This window comes from Scophthalmus maximus, chromosome 10, assembly GCF_022379125.1.
Source record: "Scophthalmus maximus strain ysfricsl-2021 chromosome 10, ASM2237912v1, whole genome shotgun sequence".
NCBI classification, from domain to species: Eukaryota; Metazoa; Chordata; class Actinopteri; order Pleuronectiformes; family Scophthalmidae; genus Scophthalmus; species Scophthalmus maximus.
In genome coordinates, this window is record NC_061524.1 from 14,377,501 (window position 1) to 14,396,523 (window position 19,023).

At 43.1% G+C, this 19,023-nt stretch overlaps 2 protein-coding genes across 11 annotated transcripts in view; one reads left to right on the plus strand and one right to left on the minus strand.

Moving 5' to 3' along the window:
- The window catches only part of arhgap22 (Rho GTPase activating protein 22), an 11,911-nt gene extending 3,681 nt beyond the window's left edge, over nucleotides 1-8,230 (plus strand). For 3 of the 4 annotated variants that reach the window (XM_035605943.2, XM_035605942.2, XM_035605944.2), the window contains 9 exons: nucleotides 1,670-1,866; nucleotides 2,484-2,571; nucleotides 4,213-4,341; nucleotides 4,514-4,724; nucleotides 4,826-4,958; nucleotides 5,044-5,117; nucleotides 5,544-5,665; nucleotides 5,799-6,795; nucleotides 6,892-8,230. In XM_035605943.2, the coding sequence (XP_035461836.2) occupies nucleotides 1,670-1,866; nucleotides 2,484-2,571; nucleotides 4,213-4,341; nucleotides 4,514-4,724; nucleotides 4,826-4,958; nucleotides 5,044-5,117; nucleotides 5,544-5,665; nucleotides 5,799-6,795; nucleotides 6,892-7,111 (2,171 nt within the window). In that variant the 3' untranslated portion in view covers nucleotides 7,112-8,230. Of the gene's footprint in view, nucleotides 1-337; nucleotides 955-1,669; nucleotides 1,867-2,483; nucleotides 2,572-4,212; nucleotides 4,342-4,513; nucleotides 4,725-4,825; nucleotides 4,959-5,043; nucleotides 5,118-5,543; nucleotides 5,666-5,798; nucleotides 6,796-6,891 lie in introns of those variants that run through there. The other variant, XM_035605945.2, reaches the window with a different exon arrangement.
- Nucleotides 7,505-18,990, minus strand: mapk8a (mitogen-activated protein kinase 8a). 7 transcript variants are annotated; one of them, XM_035605949.2, is made up of 12 exons: nucleotides 18,868-18,990; nucleotides 14,425-14,591; nucleotides 14,062-14,191; nucleotides 13,845-13,903; nucleotides 13,553-13,691; nucleotides 12,721-12,886; nucleotides 12,434-12,505; nucleotides 11,351-11,533; nucleotides 11,097-11,221; nucleotides 10,930-10,993; nucleotides 10,033-10,110; nucleotides 7,505-9,605 (listed from the first exon to the last, which is right to left on the minus strand). In XM_035605949.2, exons 1-12 carry the CDS (start codon nucleotides 18,901-18,903, stop codon nucleotides 9,430-9,432), a joined length of 1,395 nt encoding a protein of 464 aa, XP_035461842.1. In that variant the 5' UTR covers nucleotides 18,904-18,990; the 3' UTR covers nucleotides 7,505-9,429. The 7 variants fall into 7 exon arrangements, with proteins under 7 accessions (XP_035461842.1, XP_035461845.1, XP_035461844.1 ...); XM_035605952.2 differs by lacking the exons at nucleotides 12,434-12,505; nucleotides 18,868-18,990 and adding exons at nucleotides 11,968-12,039; nucleotides 18,462-18,561; XM_035605951.2 differs by lacking the exons at nucleotides 12,434-12,505; nucleotides 18,868-18,990 and adding exons at nucleotides 11,968-12,039; nucleotides 16,977-17,181.
- Between the last annotated feature and the right edge of the window lie 33 nt (nucleotides 18,991-19,023).

Here is a 19,023-nt window from a genome sequence, read left to right on the forward strand (position 1 = left end):
CATCATTAATAATCTGTGTAATGATAAAATAATGATCTTCTGGCCATTTTTATACTTGATAAGTACTATAACTTGTCATACTTCATACACTGCTGAAATGTAGAAAAACGTATATGTAGGTATATATTATAGGTATTGTACTATAGGTATTGTGTCTACTTGTGTTCTGTAACTGTACTTTACTTCAGTATTTCAATGTCATGCTTTACTTAGGAAATGTTGTACTTTTTACTTCACTACATTATTTTACAATTGTTACTTTTTTCTTTACAGATTACGATTTCACATCATAAGAAATGTATAAACTATTATGATCTGTTGTGTATAAAAGTATACCATATATCTCCATTTTAGCCAAATAATGCTGCGGACACATTAATGCACCAGTAGAAATAAGTTAATAATAAAATATATAATTGTTCAACATGGATATGGGCAGTGTTTCTGCATTATTAGAGTTTTTATTTTTGATATGCTATATATACTTAGGTATATTTTAATCAAAAGAAGAAAAAAATGTATCCATAATGCATGGAATATATCTCTTTCTTACTCATTTACATGCTGGTATTGCTACATTAATTTCAGTAAACGATTTGAATACTATTGATTATCAGTAATGAGCTCATAAAACAGCTCATTAGTAACACTTTAGTACAGTAGTGAATATGGAAATTGTTTTATTGAATATGACAGGATGCATTTTGAGTACCATTACTTCCTGAAAAGATAATAGTAGTTTGATTCTTGTACAATTATAGTTCCTTGCAGAGAAAAAGTAAAGAACATCTACTGTATTTATAGATCCTGTTCTGTCTGCCTCTACTGTCAGCATACAGTTTTCTTAATGACTGCTTCACGTGGTCTCCAGTCTGCTCCCTTCCCAGCAACCATGACTCTGCAAATGAAGGACATCCAGAAAGGGAGAAATAAAATGACGTGTCCAGCTGATAAGTAAGGGAGAGAGAAAGAGAGAGAGACAGAGATTTCAGTATAGGCCTGTACAGATACCTTCCCTGCTGTCCTCAGCAGAAAGCGAGATGCAATTAACAGGAAGAAACGGCACCATTGATTTCTCTCTCCTCTCTCCTCTCCCTTCTGTTTATCTCTCTCCCTCTTTCTCTCTCGCCCTGACTCCCTAGGGACATACTCTTATTGTTGCTGTTTCTGCTCTATACGTTTGGCATATAGATGCTAATTTATAATCCATGCCTGCAATCAGTCTGTAGCAGTTAAAGCACAAGCCGATCCAATCCAAAATTCCTCTCTGTGCAGCACTGAAATTGGAAATAATAAACTTCCTTAACACATGATACAATGCACGGGAACAGAGAGATGGATTTAATCTTAAAGTAGGATTTCTTTGTTGTAAAAGGGAGGCTATGTCTTGATAAACTGACTCAATAGGCAATCTGGATGCATGGTCGAGCCTGTCGGCTCAGTCGCACCCACGGGAGACTTCCATGAATGATGATTCTGGATTGTCTTTGAGTGAATTTTTGGAATAGTAGCAAAACAATAACAAAAGAAATTGCTAATTTCGTCTGTCTCTATGTTATGCTCTATTTCTTTATCCCTCTGTCTCTCTCTGTCTCACCCTCGCTCTGATGCTCTTTATCTCGGAAGGTCTTTTTGTGCTCACTTGATCTTTATGTGCATGTCCCCGCAGCGCGGTCCAAGAGCATGGTGCTCGGAGAGCTGTCTCGGGTGTCCAGGCCCTGCTCGCCCCTGGATCAGGAGAAAGCGCTGAAGGCAGGCTGGCTGAAGAGGCAGCGGAGTATCATGAAAAACTGGCAGCTGCGTTGGTTTGTCCTGAGGACTGAAGCTCTGTACTTCTACAAGGACCAGGATGAAACCAAAGCACAGGTGACACTCAAAAATGAAACACAAACAAGACCTTACATCACTTGTTGCCTCAGGAGGCTTGACTTATTTATGTTTGGATTCTTCATGTGACAAAATACATTTTGTGGCCCTCAAGCATAATAAAGCACAGAATTAAGGGACAATGATTTTTGGCTACAGACACACACTCATCTGTATATTTTTGGTGTCTAATCCATCCCTGTCATCCCCGTTAAAGCATTTTTATGTTTTTTTATTGCCCTGACACACACTGATAATGTGGTAACTAGCTGCCATGTGGTTCCGCTGTATTTAGTAGGTGACCTGTGCTTGATCAGAGATGCAAGCACATCAGGAAGCGGCAGAGAGATAAATAGATAAAGAGAAGTTTCCCTGAGTCATTCCTCCGTCCATCATCATTACCTCCCTCTCTTGGACCGATTCCCAGAGCCCATAGTGCTCAGGACTCTATAATGTTTCACATACACTGCACATCCGAGTCCAGAACCACTAACTGACTTGGCCCTTGAATGTTGTTGATATAGGTGTTTTCCTCATGCCTGCCTGTGTGTCAATCTGTCGTTCTATCTGATCTATCTGCCGTCATTCTATCCGTCTTCCTCTCCTTTCACCTACAGGGTTGTATTCCTCTTCAGGGCAGTCAGGTCAATGAGCTGCCCGCAAATCAGGACGAGCCAGGTCGCCACCTTTTTGAAATTGTTCCAGGTGAGTTGGCGTGGTGACAACTCAGTTGTGTAAGGAAGTCAACAAGTAAGTAAGTCTTGTTCAAGGGATGCTCAACCATCTGTTAAGTACTGACTGCCAAACACTTTAGACTTTTATTTAAAATGGTGATGGTGCATCACTAAATCCTGAGGAATAATAAACCACCATCTTATATAATTTCCCACCAGTACTTACACCAAAACCTCTATGATTCTGAGGAAAAGATCACAACTCTACAGCTGCCAGTATCTATGCCTGATAATCAGAGGATTTTTGGGTTTAAACACTGATGAAACTCAAAATAGTGCGGCATCAGTGCATACACCCCGACCAAACAAAACATTAACCTAATGCCAGGTTTGCTGTACAGCACAGAAAGGATCTCTGTGTTGCTTGAAATTGTGATCATACTGTACACATGGCAGTTTGTGACCTTGTAAACCTTGTCGTGATGAATGAAAGACAGAAGTTAATGGAGGGGCGATGCATTCCCTGCACAGGCTATACCCCAATAAGGCAATGCTAATCCCAAAAGTACTCACTCTGTAGGGTGTACTCCATGGTCCTCACCTATGGGTGCAAGTACACACACAAACACGAAACACAGAAAGAGAGAGTCAAAAACTATGCCATACAATATTGCTCCTGCTGCAGATGAGTCACAGGCTTCACAAATGCATGAAATAGGCAGGACAGCAGAAAGGATGAAGTGGTACAGCCACAGTGCGGACCCCATGAGGGTTCAACAATGACTTTGTTCATTGTTACATTTCTGATCTTGACACACACACACCTATTCACACATTGCCTCAGATTTGGCAAATGGTTGAAAGTCATGCAAACTATATGCAATTTGTGGTGACTTGGGTAAAACACTCACATACACCAATGTGTGTCTTGTAACAAGAAAGATGGAGGCTAGAGTCACTTTAAAGACAAAAGGTTGGTGGTGAAATAGCACAAAGAAAGAGAGAGGGAGAGAGAACAAGCCCAGAGGAAAAAGGTTCTGGACAAAAAGAGAAAAAACTGAGCGAGAGGCATCGTGCAGTTACTGGTGTCCACAGGGACCACTCTTTCTGGGTCATTCCGCTCACACAAAACACACTATGCACCACAGTGAAGGACTCAGTAGTGACTGCAGGTAGCGATATACAGTACATACTAGACGGCGATGCACAGGCAGCCCCTACCAAATCCACTGACAAAAACCTCTGTCTTTTGGATCGCTTTTAAAAGGTTTCCATCAGAGGAGATGTGAAAACATTTTATGCATCACAAACTTGCATGCTTCCAGAAATTCAAAAGTTACAGCACCTCTGCAAATACAAGCAATTACAAACTCACATGACGGGAGGACATTTCACATGTAAGTGTAATCAAAGCTCAACTTAAACAAACTAAAATGTCAAACTAAAATGTCAAACCGGGAGGTATCACGCTGTGATACCCAGAGGAGAGAGAGGCAGAGCTACCTGGCTGTGCCTTTGTACTTTGCAGGGGTGCTTGAGCTAATAAGGTGATAAAGTTTAGTTAAGTAATTTGCAAAACTGTTATTTGCTCTATAGCACATGTGGTTTTGAAATGTGTTATTCATTTTGTCCTGTTGCTCTGGAAAGTCATGAATTATGTTTGTGTTTTCAGGGGCACCTGGAGAAAAGGATCGAACAGGTATAAGCCATGAATCCTTCCTGCTGATGGCCAACTCTCAGAGTGACATGGAGGAATGGGTCAGAGCCATACGCAGAGTCATATGGGCTCCACTTGGAGGAGGTCTGATTCTAAAACACAAACACAAATGCTGGTCTAAATACAGCACTGTCAATGTACTTCAGCAAAAACAATTATTAATGCCTTTAAGAGGGTAGATAAATCTATTGGATGCACACAAGTAAACACCATTAATGCTCTTTTGGTGTTCAGTTTCTGTGTTGTTGGTCTACAGGAGTCTTTGGGCAGCACCTAGAGGAGGCCATGTTGTACGAGGCCCAGTGTGGCCCACAGCGACCGGTCCCTGTCTTGGTCGAACAGTGTGTGGGTTTTATACGTGAACAGGGGCTTGAGGAGGAGGGTCTCTTCAGGGCCCCTGGACAGACCAATCATGTCCGAGAGCTGCAGGATGCGTTTGACCGTGGCGAGAAGCCAGTGTTTGACAGGTGAGGCAGTGGAAGGGGACATTTTGTCCGTAGTAGCATGCCAAGCCATAAAACGTGCAGGATATTACATCTGCTATAAATGCACTCTCTTTCTCTTACAGTTCCACAGATTGCCACACAGTGGCATCACTGCTAAAGCTCTACATACGGGAGCTGCCAGAGCCTATAATCCCATTCTCCAAATACACTCAGTTTCTTTCTTGTGCTCAGCTACTTGCCAAGGATAAAGAAATGGTAATCAAAATATCTGGCTATCACATTGCAAATATAGTCAAAACCTTTCTCTCCCTTGTTAACAGATGTATTTTTCTTGTTGAAGGGTATGATAGAGCTCAGCAAACAGGTGAAATCCCTTCCTCAGGTCAACTACAACCTCCTTAAATACATCTGCAGGTACTGTATCGCTGTCTCTTGTATCATCAGCAGTTGTTACGATCACTGATGTGACAGAGGATTGGTTTCATTGTTGCTGCTGTTTCCCATTCCCTCTTGATGATTGAAGATTTGTCACCCTGTCATACAAGGGGAAATAACATTTGTAATGCCCACATCCTAGTCATCAGGCGAAGCGACGTCACATTGATTGACTCTGATTGTGCATAACAGCACATCTCCTCTGTCCACTGCATCTATATAAAGACCAGGAGTTGAGCCCACACACCAGACAGAAGTATGACTCAGTCCCACATTTTCACAAGATTAACTACTGAATTATGAAAACAAGAAGTTTAAAAAATAGTTAAGCCAAGCAATAGATACTGAAGAATTGATGTGGAAATAGAACATGTCATGTTCACACAATGATACCTGTCTGCTCAGGTTTCTGGATGAGGTTCAGTCTCACTCCACTGAGAACAAGATGAGTGTCCAGAATCTGGCCACTGTGTTTGGTCCCAATATCCTTCGGCCCAGGGTGGAGGATCCAGTTACCATGATGGAGGGTTGGTGCCAATGACAACATATGTTAATCTGCAGACACATTTGTAACAATAACAATATGTACTAAGATATGGAGCTTTTATTGCAGCAATATACTTACTTACTGTATATGCGTGTGTTTGGCATCATTAACAGGAAGTTCACAGGTGCAGCACCTGATGACTGTGCTGATCAGTGAACACTCCCGACTTTACCAACGCGAGGATCCAGAAACAGACACCAAGACCCCCCCACGGCAACAACAGATTCCTGTCCAACGGGGCAAAGTGGAATGGTTCTCACAAGAAGACACTGACCCCTCACCCTCCTCAGGCAAAGGCAACAAACCCCCTCAAGAGAAACCCCAATCTTCCACCCCTTCTTCAGACAATAAGTCAACTGCACTAAGCCCCGTCACAACATTGGAGAAGGGTGAGGATGGTCAGATTGAAGGAAAGAGCCAAAGTAAGCCAGAGGAGAAAGTGGATGAAAAGACAGATGGCAAAACTGAAGGGAAAAGTGGAAGTGAAGTAGCTGTTAGTCCCAGTAAGCAGTCTAAAGCTCTGCCCTCGTGGAAGTGCTCCTTCAAGGGCAGCGGAGCATCTGGGGGGCCAAGGGGAAAGATAGGGGGATCGGCAGGGGATGTGTCAGCTGCTGGTGGGAGCAACTGGCTGATGAATGGCCTGTCATCCCTCCGAGCTCACAGGCGCACCACCTCATCTGGTGAACGGCTGAAAGATTCAACCCTCTCCCTCAAAGAGAACACTCTTTCACTCAAGGACTCTCAGAGAGACTCTGATGAAGACTCCTGTCGACCGGCCATTCCTCACAGAGCCCTCCACCAATCCCACAGACTGTCTGCCTATGACAATGTTGCCCCCTCCAGTCTAAGCCTGCCGGCTGACACCTCCTCAATCTGGTCATCCTTTGAGATCTCGCTGGCCGAACCAGAGGGAAGTGATAAGGCAGTGAAAGCAGGGCAGGGTCAAGAGAGACCCGCAGAGGTGTGGGACAGTACAAATTCTCTGGATCACAATGCAAGTGGTACTGAAGATGATCTTGCAGGAGGAAATGAAGGTCTCACCAAAACGCTGACCCAGCTCAAGAAGGAGCTGAAGAAACAGAGGACGAGCTATGAAGCCAGCATTCGCAAGTAAGAACGAGTCACTTGTTAATTCCTGTCACGTAACTAATTAAAGCCAGCTTAAGGTGTTATTTATTCATATCCTCTTCTTCTCCTTTATTTGAGGTTGGAGGAGTCCTGTTCGAAGTACCAGTCCCAGGTAAACCGCCTTGAGGAGGAGCTGGACCAGGAGAGGAAGAAGTTTCACATGCTTGAGATCCGACTCAGGAACTCGGAGCGGGCACATCAAGATGCAGAGAACCGAAACATTCTCCTCCAGCAAGAGATGGGGGAGTTCTTCAGAACACTTGGAGATCTGACAACAGAGGCAGCACGGGCCAATTAGACCAGAACAACATGCCATCAACTGGTCCATCAGAAGAGGACGAGCTTAAATAATCGGAAGATCACCCCAAGCTTTAAAGAACAAAAATACCTCTAGTGGAGTACTACTTGCCATCATATCCTCTAAACTATGGCTGTATTGTGCCTACACTGACCAGTACCGGTGCCAAATGAGAATTCCTCTGGACCAAGCACTTCTCATTTTACCATTCCCCAAACTTCCTTCCTGCCTATTATACTCCATAGGTCATATAGCTGATTATTTATTGATTAGATTCCTCTGTGAGATACCAGAAAAAACGTTACTGCTGAAAGAGGTACTGTTCCTGTAAGCTATCTTTAAGAACTCATAATCTTCCAGGAAATCCTGACACTCAAAGGAAAAACAATGTGAGACATTAAAATTCATATTGTTTATTTGCTGGAGTTGTACGTACTGTAGACAGTTTCCATTTTGGATGTATATAATTGGTCTTTTAGTGAGGCAATTTCCGATCCAAAGGCTAAAATTCACGTCTGGCCTTACCATAACACACACACACAACAGATTTACTCATTGCTCTCAGTATTTGGCCAAGTCATCAGAGGACTACAGTATCATGCCCGCTGTGCTGAATTGCTTTCCTTTCTTCCCACTTAATGTACCTGCACTAAAACCAGATTTGCTCAGAGAAAACTCATGCGTAGTCTATCTATCTAATTTTTCTATTTTTGAGAAGATGGAGGGGGGAAAAAACAAGAATCAATTGAAATGTGATCCAGAGGGGTCAGGACATGCGTCACAATCCCCAAAGAACATTCTGGGAGCTGAATGCTAAGGGTTACTGCCTGGGGTGCCCAACCATGAAAAGGGCAATTTGAGCCATCAAATACATCCAAAGGAACCACGGCAGGTAGGAAATTCCTGTTTCCCGACTTTCAGAAAAATGCAAACATCTACATTAAAATGTACAGATCAATTACCAAGTTTACTAATCTATGAATAATATTGCACAGAAAACCAACAAAAATGAAAACAAAAATGCATATAAATAGTACTTCTGAATGAAATGTACATAACATACAATAGATGCCTCCTAGCTTGAGATAAATAAATAAATAAAACAAAATGCAGAAAAAACTTTTTTCACATTTCTTTCGAATGATGTGCTCCATGATATACATACTGTATCTTCAAAAATGTGTTTGAGTGTGTGTGTGTGTGTGTGTGTGTGTGTGTGCGTGTGAGGTAGAACTCAGAAAAGACGCACCACAGAGGAGAGGAGCATCTGCCAAGGAGAGGTCTTGAAAATCACTAAACTGAGATAAGGGCACTTAAATGAAATATCTTAAATATCACACAGCTGTAAATAATGTTGAAAGAACCTGCCAAAAGGGCAGAGTGGCTAATTTAGTGACAGTCCCCGAATACAGCTCACTCATTCTAGCCAGTGGAGAGTGGCCTATACTAAGTTGTTACAGTGCTAAAGGTAATCATTGGCTCCTCACAATGCCACATTTCTATTCACCTACATTCACCCTGTTCGTCCTCATTCAACAGACCATCACCAACAAATCCCACTTAAGTAAATAAATAAGTTAAAATACAGTCAGTTTACAGTATGCTATCGTAAAAAAAGAAAAGAAATTAAGTGTCAGGGCAACAGAGCATTTGACCTCTTGTCAAGATACACACAATCAAATGTGACATAGTACTAGGAAATAAGTTAACTTAGGATGCTTTCTACAAGAAAGATGAGGACCTATGTCAAAGTAACATCAACTATTTGCATTAGGATCCAAGATTAAAATGTGCTCCAGTCTACTTTTAAAGAGAGAATTGGTGTAGATTCATTCAAAACGTCCCAAAAAGAATACAAAAATCCCAAATAAACAAAATATACTCAACATAATATTGCAGTGCTAACATCAGTAGCAGTAGCTAAAAAAAACAGCAATATGTAAAGCGCACCCAAATCCCTCTCTTTCATAACATACATCACAGATTCACATCAAAACATACTCTGATTCTTTGCAGCAAAAATACAGTATTAATGATACAATTTCAAACCAGTCATTTACAGCAGTCTAGAGGGAGGGGAAATAAAAACAAACTGTACATTAAAAAGCGCAGCTCTACAAACTAACATGAGAAGTCTCATTGGCCAAAACCCTTTCCCATCACACGCGATGAGGAAAGGTTTGCTTGTGTGTGTGTGTGTGTGTGTGTGTGTGTGTGTGTGTGTGTGTGTGTGTGTGTGTGTGTGTGTGTGTGTGTGTGTGTGTGTGTGTGTGTGTGTGTGTGAGTGACTTTGTGTGTATGTGTATAGTATGTGTCCGTTATCTGCAGCAGGCCAGTGCACCCAGAGAGGTATGGCTTTCCAAACTGCTGTCTGTTTCAGAGGTCAGGGTGGGGTCACTGCAAGGGTCAGTGGGTTCTGTGGACATGGACGAGACATCATTGGCTGAAGAAGAGGAGGACGTGGGCTGAGGGGGGCTGTCGATCACTGCTGCACCTGTGCTGCGAAAAACACACGTAGACGCATCATTGAAATTTCATTGGAACACCCGGGATTCAGCGATATTTATTCAGAAATTACAACTTCATTATTTAAACATTTCATCTGTATTCCCAAAATCTGGTTCCAATGCTGTTGAAAGAATGGTTACTGTAATGTAACAATTTGATCTAAACTTTGATGTTTTGATTAAACCTGGAAATCACCAAATTAGTTTTTAGTGGGATGTGTGCATGTACAAAGTATGCTGTGCCTTTGAATAAAATAATGTATAATAAGATAAAAAGGATTATCACTTTTGAATTATTCAGTCATATACATAAATAACTCATAATGTGCCTCTCAAAAATAAAAATAGTATTGATTCACTGTAATTCATCCTTTTGACCTTATCTTATTTCCTAAAGTTATAATGATTACTCACCTAAAGGAGGTGGCTGGCCTCTTATCACTCCATTTCTTTTCCACTCCTCCCATTCGCTCACTTCCTTATAGATTAGCTCTACAAATGAAAGAAGAGAAGAAAGTTAAGTGGGGCAGGGAAGGTGATGGATAATTGATGCATGTACGCATCGTATCCAATGCACTTTCTTCTGTACAGTCAGTGTATTGCATACTGCACAGTCCAAACATCATCATGCTTGGACAGGCTGTGCTAGTGTGACCCTCCTAAAATAAGTGAGGTGTCATAATCAGCTGGCAGGGTGTAGGATGATCTCATCGTGTCGCACAACTGAAAGTGATATTTACTCACAATCCTAAGTCCCCGCATGCTCCACAGAATCAGGTTCCCCGTTCCACACAGTGGAAAACATTGAATGACATGATTTCATGTCACACAACTCACCCCTCTGGCAACTACAGCGGAGATACAGAGCTCCTTGGGAAACAATGTCTGTCAACAACTGACTGCATTTCCACACACTCACTGGCCGTCCTACTGGATTTCTTTACGCATGACTTATTTCTGGGCTGCTCACAAACAGGACATAATCACGTCACCACTGATAAACTGCTAATCATAGAATCTGACCAGCTGACCATAACTATTTCATTTTAAATACATGAGATTTGTACAAAACTGAATGTAAAACTATGGTAGAAAGATGAAATAGTGACCAGTGGTTGTATAGTGGCAAAACAATGTGAACACCCCAGTCAATTTCTAAATAAATGTATTTATTCAGTGAATGAAACCTGTTAGGCAACACAGCACTGTGGTTAGTTCCTGTACCGCCCTGGGAGCCAGGGGGGTAAATAATACACAGAAACTGACAGTGAAAAGTGAAGTGTTGAGTGCGGTGTAGTAATGCTGTCGAACCTTTCCACTCTTCCACGGTATGCTCCCTCTCATCCAGCTGTTTGTCTGCGAACTTTGGAGGGGGCTGAGGAAGAGAGAGTGGCTTAAAGAGCGATGCAAACCTTCCGCTACAGAGAAGAAATCTAAAACTCTTAAGGATCACGCAGTCCCATCGGCGATCCACTTACCGCTTCCACTTCTGCCGGGTCATACCAAACATTAATATAGGGGTGCTGCAGGGCCTCGTCGACAGAGATTCGTTTGGAGGCATCGATCACTAACATCTTGGATAAGAGATCTCTAGCTTGGCTCGCTGAGGGATGGAACAACAAGCAGATAAGATGCTGTGCTATTAATCACAAGACTGCAAATGTTCTCTGGTGAATGTGTTCTTGAGTGATTTAGGTTTTGTTACAGTCACACAAGAAAAACCCCCCACTACCTTTCAGTTTGTTGTGATCGGAGTCGGCTGGGAATAGCACATCGGGGAAGAGTTTCTCGAAGGTGTATCCGGCATAGCGTGGCCTGTTTTCTACGTATGTTCTTACTGACTGGTTCAGCTTCATGAGGAAGTCCTGAGATGGAGTGCCTAACTGTTCAATCACCTTGTTCCACTGGTCAATGTCTGGAGAGGAAATGTTAAGGAAAACAGGCACCACACACACACACACACACACACACTCTGTTCTTTCGCACACCCATACTGTAACACACCATTAGCGCAGTGACATTTAACTTTCTTTGAGGTGCACACACCAACAGCTTTACTCACGTAGTCTTCATACACACACATGACCTTTAGTGCTGCAGCTGCTCACTTCTTCCCTCCTCTTACTCGTACTCTCTCGAAACTACTGCCATTTATTTTTGCTTCAGGTTCTCACGACAGGTGTGTGTGCAGAAGAGCAACGATGGAGGTCAAGTTTGTTGGGTGGGAAAACTTGTAATGAAGAGATTGTAAATGGATAGCAAAGTGACAGGGAGAAACTCTCAGGATTGGATCCCTTCATACAGAATGAAGTGATGACACAGTGATCAAACAATGACAGGGAAGGATACGATCAGTGCCGGGGAACAACACACTTCCCCTGATCATCTCGGCCACTATGCAGCCCACTGACCACACGTCCACTGGAGGTGGACATTTAGATGACGGGGAGGTGGACATGCAAACAAAATGATGAGGATAAAACATGAAAAAAAAGAGCACATAAACAACACAAACTAAGAAGAATGCAAACAGAATGGCAGCGGTGTGATGATGAGTGGAAATAAGGTGAAGACCATCATGCAGCATCAGCCAGATAAACAACATGGAGCAATGTAGTGTTGAGCGGATAAAAATGAAAGCTGACCAAGTGATGAAACGCAACAGCCCATGTTACAATGGACTATAATAACAATCCCCCATAGCCGGACACAAAATATTACATTCAAGCCAACAACTGGCCAGGGAAAAACCGACACTTTGCAAAGACTGATGAAATTAACAGTGTGAAGAGGCGTTTAAAAGACCCAAGGATACAGTCCCTTCCTGGAAAGAGGATTTTATGGCGAACCATTTCTGCCAGTATGCAGCCTACAGACCATATGTCCACTAGTGGAGTGGAACATGGTAAACAAAGCCGATAAAAAGGCGAGAGGAAGACATGACAGCGGGTTAGTTACAGGTACGAGGCTAGTTAGTGAGCAGTACAACAAACTTGGCAGCTTTCACCTCATTAACATCAACATTAATCTTCAAGTCCTTTTATATATGACTTTTAGCAGATTTGACCAGGACATTTTTTATGTATATGCTTTGAAACTAACCATTGGATTGATAGCCCATGCCCAGGATAACCTCGGGTGCTCTGTAGTAACGGGTGACCACATACGGCGTCATCAGGAGGCCGGTGGCTGCCGTCCGAGCCAGGCCAAAGTCCAGAATCTTCAGTGTACAATCTGACTTGACGACTATATTACTGGGCTTGAGGTCCTACAGAGGAACACGCAGCAAAACATGATTATTTTAGAAGTTACATTTTATCAATAGGCAATGACATTGTAAAAAAAAGTGCATGCAGATTTGAAGTTACAGATGTAGTGACAGCTATTGCACTGTACTGTACAGGAAACACCAGTCCGAGACAAAATGGACCCCGCATTACAACATCTTGACTACCTGTATTCACTACATCCGGCTGCTTCTTCATTCTAGGAAGGAATAATGCTTTGCTGAAGATTAAAAGATCTTTGCTCAGTGGGTTTTTTATCCCGTCATGACTTTCTCTTTAACTGATGAGGTCCAATTTTAAGTCGCCTGCATTCATTTTACGTCCGCTTTGATTCATATGGGGAAATGAAACACTCACCTGCCCTATTCAACAAGGAAGGGCAGAGGTCTGTACAGGCTCTTTAAGAATACTTACTTTGAATTTAGGATTTACAGTTTACAATTTTATAGTAGAAGTCCTTGACACATAATATATTTTTCGGAGTGCTTTGTTGGAAATTTAAAGGACTATATTCATCCTCTACTAGTGTGCCAGTTGACCATTTGGCCTTACACTTCAGTGTCAAGTATCACGGCCGGTTTAACAGCTCCTCTTCGGGACACTGGCCTGGCATCACTCTGCGTATGACCGGGCCAGCTGATGCTTACCCTATGAATGATGCCGGCATTGTGGAGGTGTTTGATGCCACACAACATCTGATAGAGCAGATAGGACAGCCTCTCGTGGTCCAGTTCCATCTGAATGACCTGGCACAGGTTGGCATCCATCAGCTCCATCACCAAGTATCTGACAGAGCAGGAAATGTTGACATGAGTGATGAGTGGTGGTGTTTTGGTAAACACACACACACACACATATATATATATATATATATATATATTGTATGCTCTAAAATGAAAACACACGCACACAAGTACGTCCACACATCTAGTTACTTACACGTCTTGAAATTCTTCAAATGATTTTTGTGGGGTAAATACATTTAATAGGCCGATGATCTGTGGGTACAAAATCACATGAATGAGAATGACGTTGTCATGTCATTTACCTCAAAATGTAATTTGGGTTACATACACATTCATAAATACAGATAGGATTGAAACTTTGTGAATCTAAAACACCAATGACTCCCATCGCAAAACATTTGCATACTCACATTTTTGTGATTGACACATTTCATTAGGACGAGCTCTCTGTACGCCCTCTTGGCATGGGTTTGATTTTGAAACGGCCGACTCAGCTTCTTGATGGCAACATTTCGTTCAAGGATTTGGTCATAAGCGGAGCTGAAGGGCAAAGTTTGCAATTAATTTAAAAATGTGGTCACAAATGTAGCATAATTGTCTGCAGACATATAATGTCACTGGAAAAGTTCAAGCATCTTAACAAAAGAATAAGTTTGAACAGGTTAATGTTGTAATTTCTTCAGGTGATATTAAATAAAATGTTAAATGTTCCTGTGATAACATATTTTACCAAGCACCCGCTGAATGAATATTGATGAGGCTGAAGCACTCACCAGACGATTCCTTGTGCTCCAGAGCCGATGGGTCTCAGATTCTGGTATCGCTTCAGCACTGTGAACGTCGAATCTCCAACGTCGAGGCTGTAGAACTCCCTCTCTCTCTTGTTTTTGTTCATGGCGAAATCTTCAATCACGGCTTTCTGTGCATCCAAAAATGTCCTCTGTTCACACAAAGACAGACGAACACAGGTTCAAATTTTTTGTCGGGCCAGGGCTACAACACACAGATATGGCAATGAGCTGCTGAGCAGACCCGCGGGAAAAATTATAAAGTCAAATGAAAAACCCCTGCTCCCAAGAAAGCAGATTAGGAGTAAAGGAGGAAAGACACTGCTGAATTTCACACTTGAGGCGAGCGCTGCAGTCCCTTATCTCAGCAACTCAGCAAACATAACACACGGGGATGGAGGATTTGATATGATCAGCAGGGGAGGCAGAACAGCAGGCCACATGGAGGTCTGCTATACTTCATCATATGAAACATGATTCACAGAGCGACTCTGTCACACTGGAAAACCAAGCCCAGTGATAATTCCTTTGAGTTTGGACCACAGCCGAGGACTCCAGCCCGGTTCTACGAGCAGGTCTTCCACAAGCACATGTTAACTGGGTCAAGTTGCACCAAGAGGCTGTTAAACCCAGATAAGGAAATATAGATATGCTAATGTTTTGGCCCTAACAATTCTCATATTGGATTAAAACAAAACCAACTCAAATCTAAGAAAAAAAAAGAAGAAAAACTTACGTTGGCCTCCTTTCCCTTTTCTTCCGTTCTTATATAAGCACCGTAATCACCCTCTGCATTCTTCCACTCTCCAGACACACAGTCCATATGAGGGATATAAATGCCAGAATAAAATGAGTCAGCTCTCCTTCTGTTCCTCCGACGTCACAAAGACGTACATGACATCCGCCTCCCTCACAACATGAAAATAGACATGCCGCCTCTTTTTTATATTTTAGACAGGAAGACAATTACGCTTGTCTGAGTTATGACCGACTTGAATAACATCGCAGTTAGTGCGCCGGAGGTCTAGTTATCTGCTGCTCAGTTTATAATGTGATTATTGTTTGTAATGATGGCTGACGAGGAGGATAAATCCATTCAGGTGCAGGGATGTAAATCACAGGCTGAAGGTTTTACTCCCTTGATATCTTTTTGATCCACCAGATTCCTATTTAGATACACACAGGGGGTTAATATTAATGTGCCTGTTGTGAAATACCGATTGTTGATGCTTGCAGCATACATGCAGCATTGACAAATTCCTCTGAATCAATTGCACACTATTAGATCGCAGTTATGTGTCAGCTGCGGTATTTACAAGGAATGCAGCAGTCACATCTGTGGTTGGATGCAGCACCTAAAATGTCTGGATCTTGTGAAAAGGGGGGGTTCGGGAGCTGGAATACTTGCAGGTGCGTAGTGCATCCTGCAAAGCAGAAATGCAGCAGAGTCGCTCCTGGAGTGCACTATAGCTTTTAATGACTTAACCTTTGTTTTATCCACACACAAGCAGCCTCAGCCTGGGCCCAACGATTTAAAAAAAAAAGCCAAAGCACGTACTTAAAAGGTCAATTCAAATCCTGGGAAATGGAGGTTAAAATATATTATAGTGAAAAAGATAGGCATGATTAGAAAACGGTCACTGTTTCAGCACAAATTAACACAATATCAAATGATAACAAACCCACATCAACACTAGTTACAGTCAGCTAATACAAACAGAATCACATTATATGCATAGGTTGAATATATATATATATATATATATATATATATATATATATGTGCGTGTGTGTGTATATATGATTTTCTCCCTTCATTACTCTTCAGTGGGTCAGCACATGCAAGAGAATCTTAGCCATACACATATGTATTATTTTTAGACTAAGGACGAGATAATTCATGATTAAACATATTATCCTAACATATATCCCTCTGTGGCTTAAACTGGGGCTGAGAAAGCATTTTTCTATTCCAGTCCACACATGCAAATAGTCAGCGGGGCGGAGGAAGACATTGTCCTGTCGTTCATGGCAGATGAAGACTGGAGGCTGGAGCACAGGAGCGCATATCGACGCGCTCATTTATTGTCATTCCGTGCCAGTGTGCCGAGTTAACCTTGGCCACACGACCCCTGCTCGCGTCCTGTCGACGGCAGCGGGCGACCCCCGAACAGGCTGCTGCAGCAGAGACCAGGCATGATATAGAGGCCGCGACGAGCGCACAGAGAAGACGAGGGTCGCTGATAAAAGGCGAGGACCGATCTGGTGCCATGTACGACGGGGCCTGTTCGTTACGGACCCAGTGCGCAGTCGGTGGTGACACCCGCTGGCGTCTCGGCCCGCGCGGGCGAACGCGGTGTACGAGACGAATCCGACAGCAGCGACATTCACGGGAGTGCTTTCGGGGTTTGAGTCTAACAAGGGGGGCGCCGGAATATAAAATCGCTCCAACAACAGCCGCGTCGGTCGAAGGGAGCGCGCGACCCTCCCCCACGGCCAAACAATGAGCACGTCGGAGGTGCGAAGCCTCATCTTACCTCTCGTCGCCGGAGCAAACTACAGCGATCGCCCCGCGGTCCGATCGGCGGCGAGACGTTCGTTCCGGAGCGGCGGACGGTACTTTGTTTGTGCCGCCGACGAAAGGATGGTTTATTCCGTTGTGCAGCTTAAAAATACATGACCTCACCAGATTCACTTGCCTACGTTTCCATCCGGCTGCTACTGACAGGCCAGGACGCGCAGTGCGCACGGGGCATGCGTCCCAGCAGCACGTCACTCATCCACTGAGACACACCCACCTCCTCCTCAAGCACCCATCCTTCCTTCCCCTTCCTTCCTTCCTCCTATCTATCTATCTATCCACCCATCCATCCATCCATCCCTCCTTCCTATCTATCTATCTATCTATATATCTATCTATCCATCCATCCATCCATCTATCTATCTATCTATCTATCTATCTATCTGCTCTTTATTCCTACAGTAAATCCAAGAGTGTTGGCACTCACTGAAAATATAGACCCTATATACTGCATGATAATCTGTCAGAGAACCACACAGATATATTTCTGTACGAAAGCACATAGCACGTGTTTAAAGCGTAACAAGAATCTCCAGTAATGGTGCGATGAAGAACGAAAGATGAGAGTGCATATTTCACCCTGCATGCGTTATATTTCCAAAATATGAATTTCATGGTGATGAAAAACAATGGCTGGCAGAATGGTTTGTGAATCACTGAGCGCACTGGTGAAACATACATTCAGATCTTTTCTGTAACCAAAAAATTGATGCCTGTGCCTGTTTTGCCCCACACAAACTGTCCTTGCTGCAAAATCCTCCACAGAGGTAAAGGGCAGGACAGCTGGATGTCCACATGAAGGACACACAGTGAAGCACATGCATAGAGCTTTAAGCACACAAATGTATAGTCTTGGTGGTGGACCTAAAAATTATCAATGTTTCTCCCATTGGTGAAACAGGTTTGTGATCATTTCATAAACATACAAACATATCAAAATACCATCATCATGTACATTCTTATCACCACCTATATTTCCATACTTGTATTTCTATTTAATTGCATTTGTCTGGTTTGTATATGCGTGCCTGCCCTTGCTGCTGTTACACTGGAATTTCACAGTTTGGGATCAATAAAGAACATCTATCTTTCTATCTATCTATCCATCTATCCATCTATCCATCTATCTATCCATCTATCTATCCATCTATCTATCTATCATCTAAATCTCCACCTACATTTGTATCTGTATAGTGCAGTGATTTGAAGTAAAAGAACAGTGAATGACTTTTGACTAGTCACAGTTATCAACTTATCAATAACATTAACAGCCCTGTGTTATTACAGTTAGATAGTTATATAGTAAGTTGGTTTTCAGAATTGGTCCAATGGACATATGAAATCCATATGGATCTGTTGTCTCTCTGTTCTTCCAGGGTAAACAATGAGGCTGCAGAATAATATTATTCAACTATGAATGAATAAATTAGTCTATAATTACATGGTCAGTGTCCCCGGGGCAATATTTGGCACCTTATGTCAGCCCACACAGCTCTCTGTATCGCCAGACTCGTTTGTGGACCACGACATCCATATAGGCTCTGCAGAAAACCATAGCATAGTAGTTAGAGTTGATCCATCAGTTCCTATGTACGCTACGACACCGAGGCTATCCACGGAGCCACGCTCTGCGAGGGGGGGCATGTGACAGAATGAGGACAGGTAAAATCGCGTCAACTTGGCGCTGAGTTCGTTTTAAATTCTCCCCGCAGCCACCTTGACAGCCCTGGATGGTTGTTATTCATCCTTGTCCCTGCGCAGATACCCCGGGGCCTGCGGCGGCCGGCTGCGCGCAATAGAGCTGGGAAGTGGCGTGGATGAACGTCCCGGCTGCCGCGCGTCCTTACCCCTTGTTGGAGCAGGGACCGCAGTGTTATGATCATCGTGGGGGGAGCAGCCCGACTGCGGCTCGGCCGAGGTCGTTCGTCCTTCCCCGGTGTGCTCCTCCGTGGCGCGCCCACCGCCGAGCAGCCACCGCACCTCTTTGGGCGTCAGTCGGATTA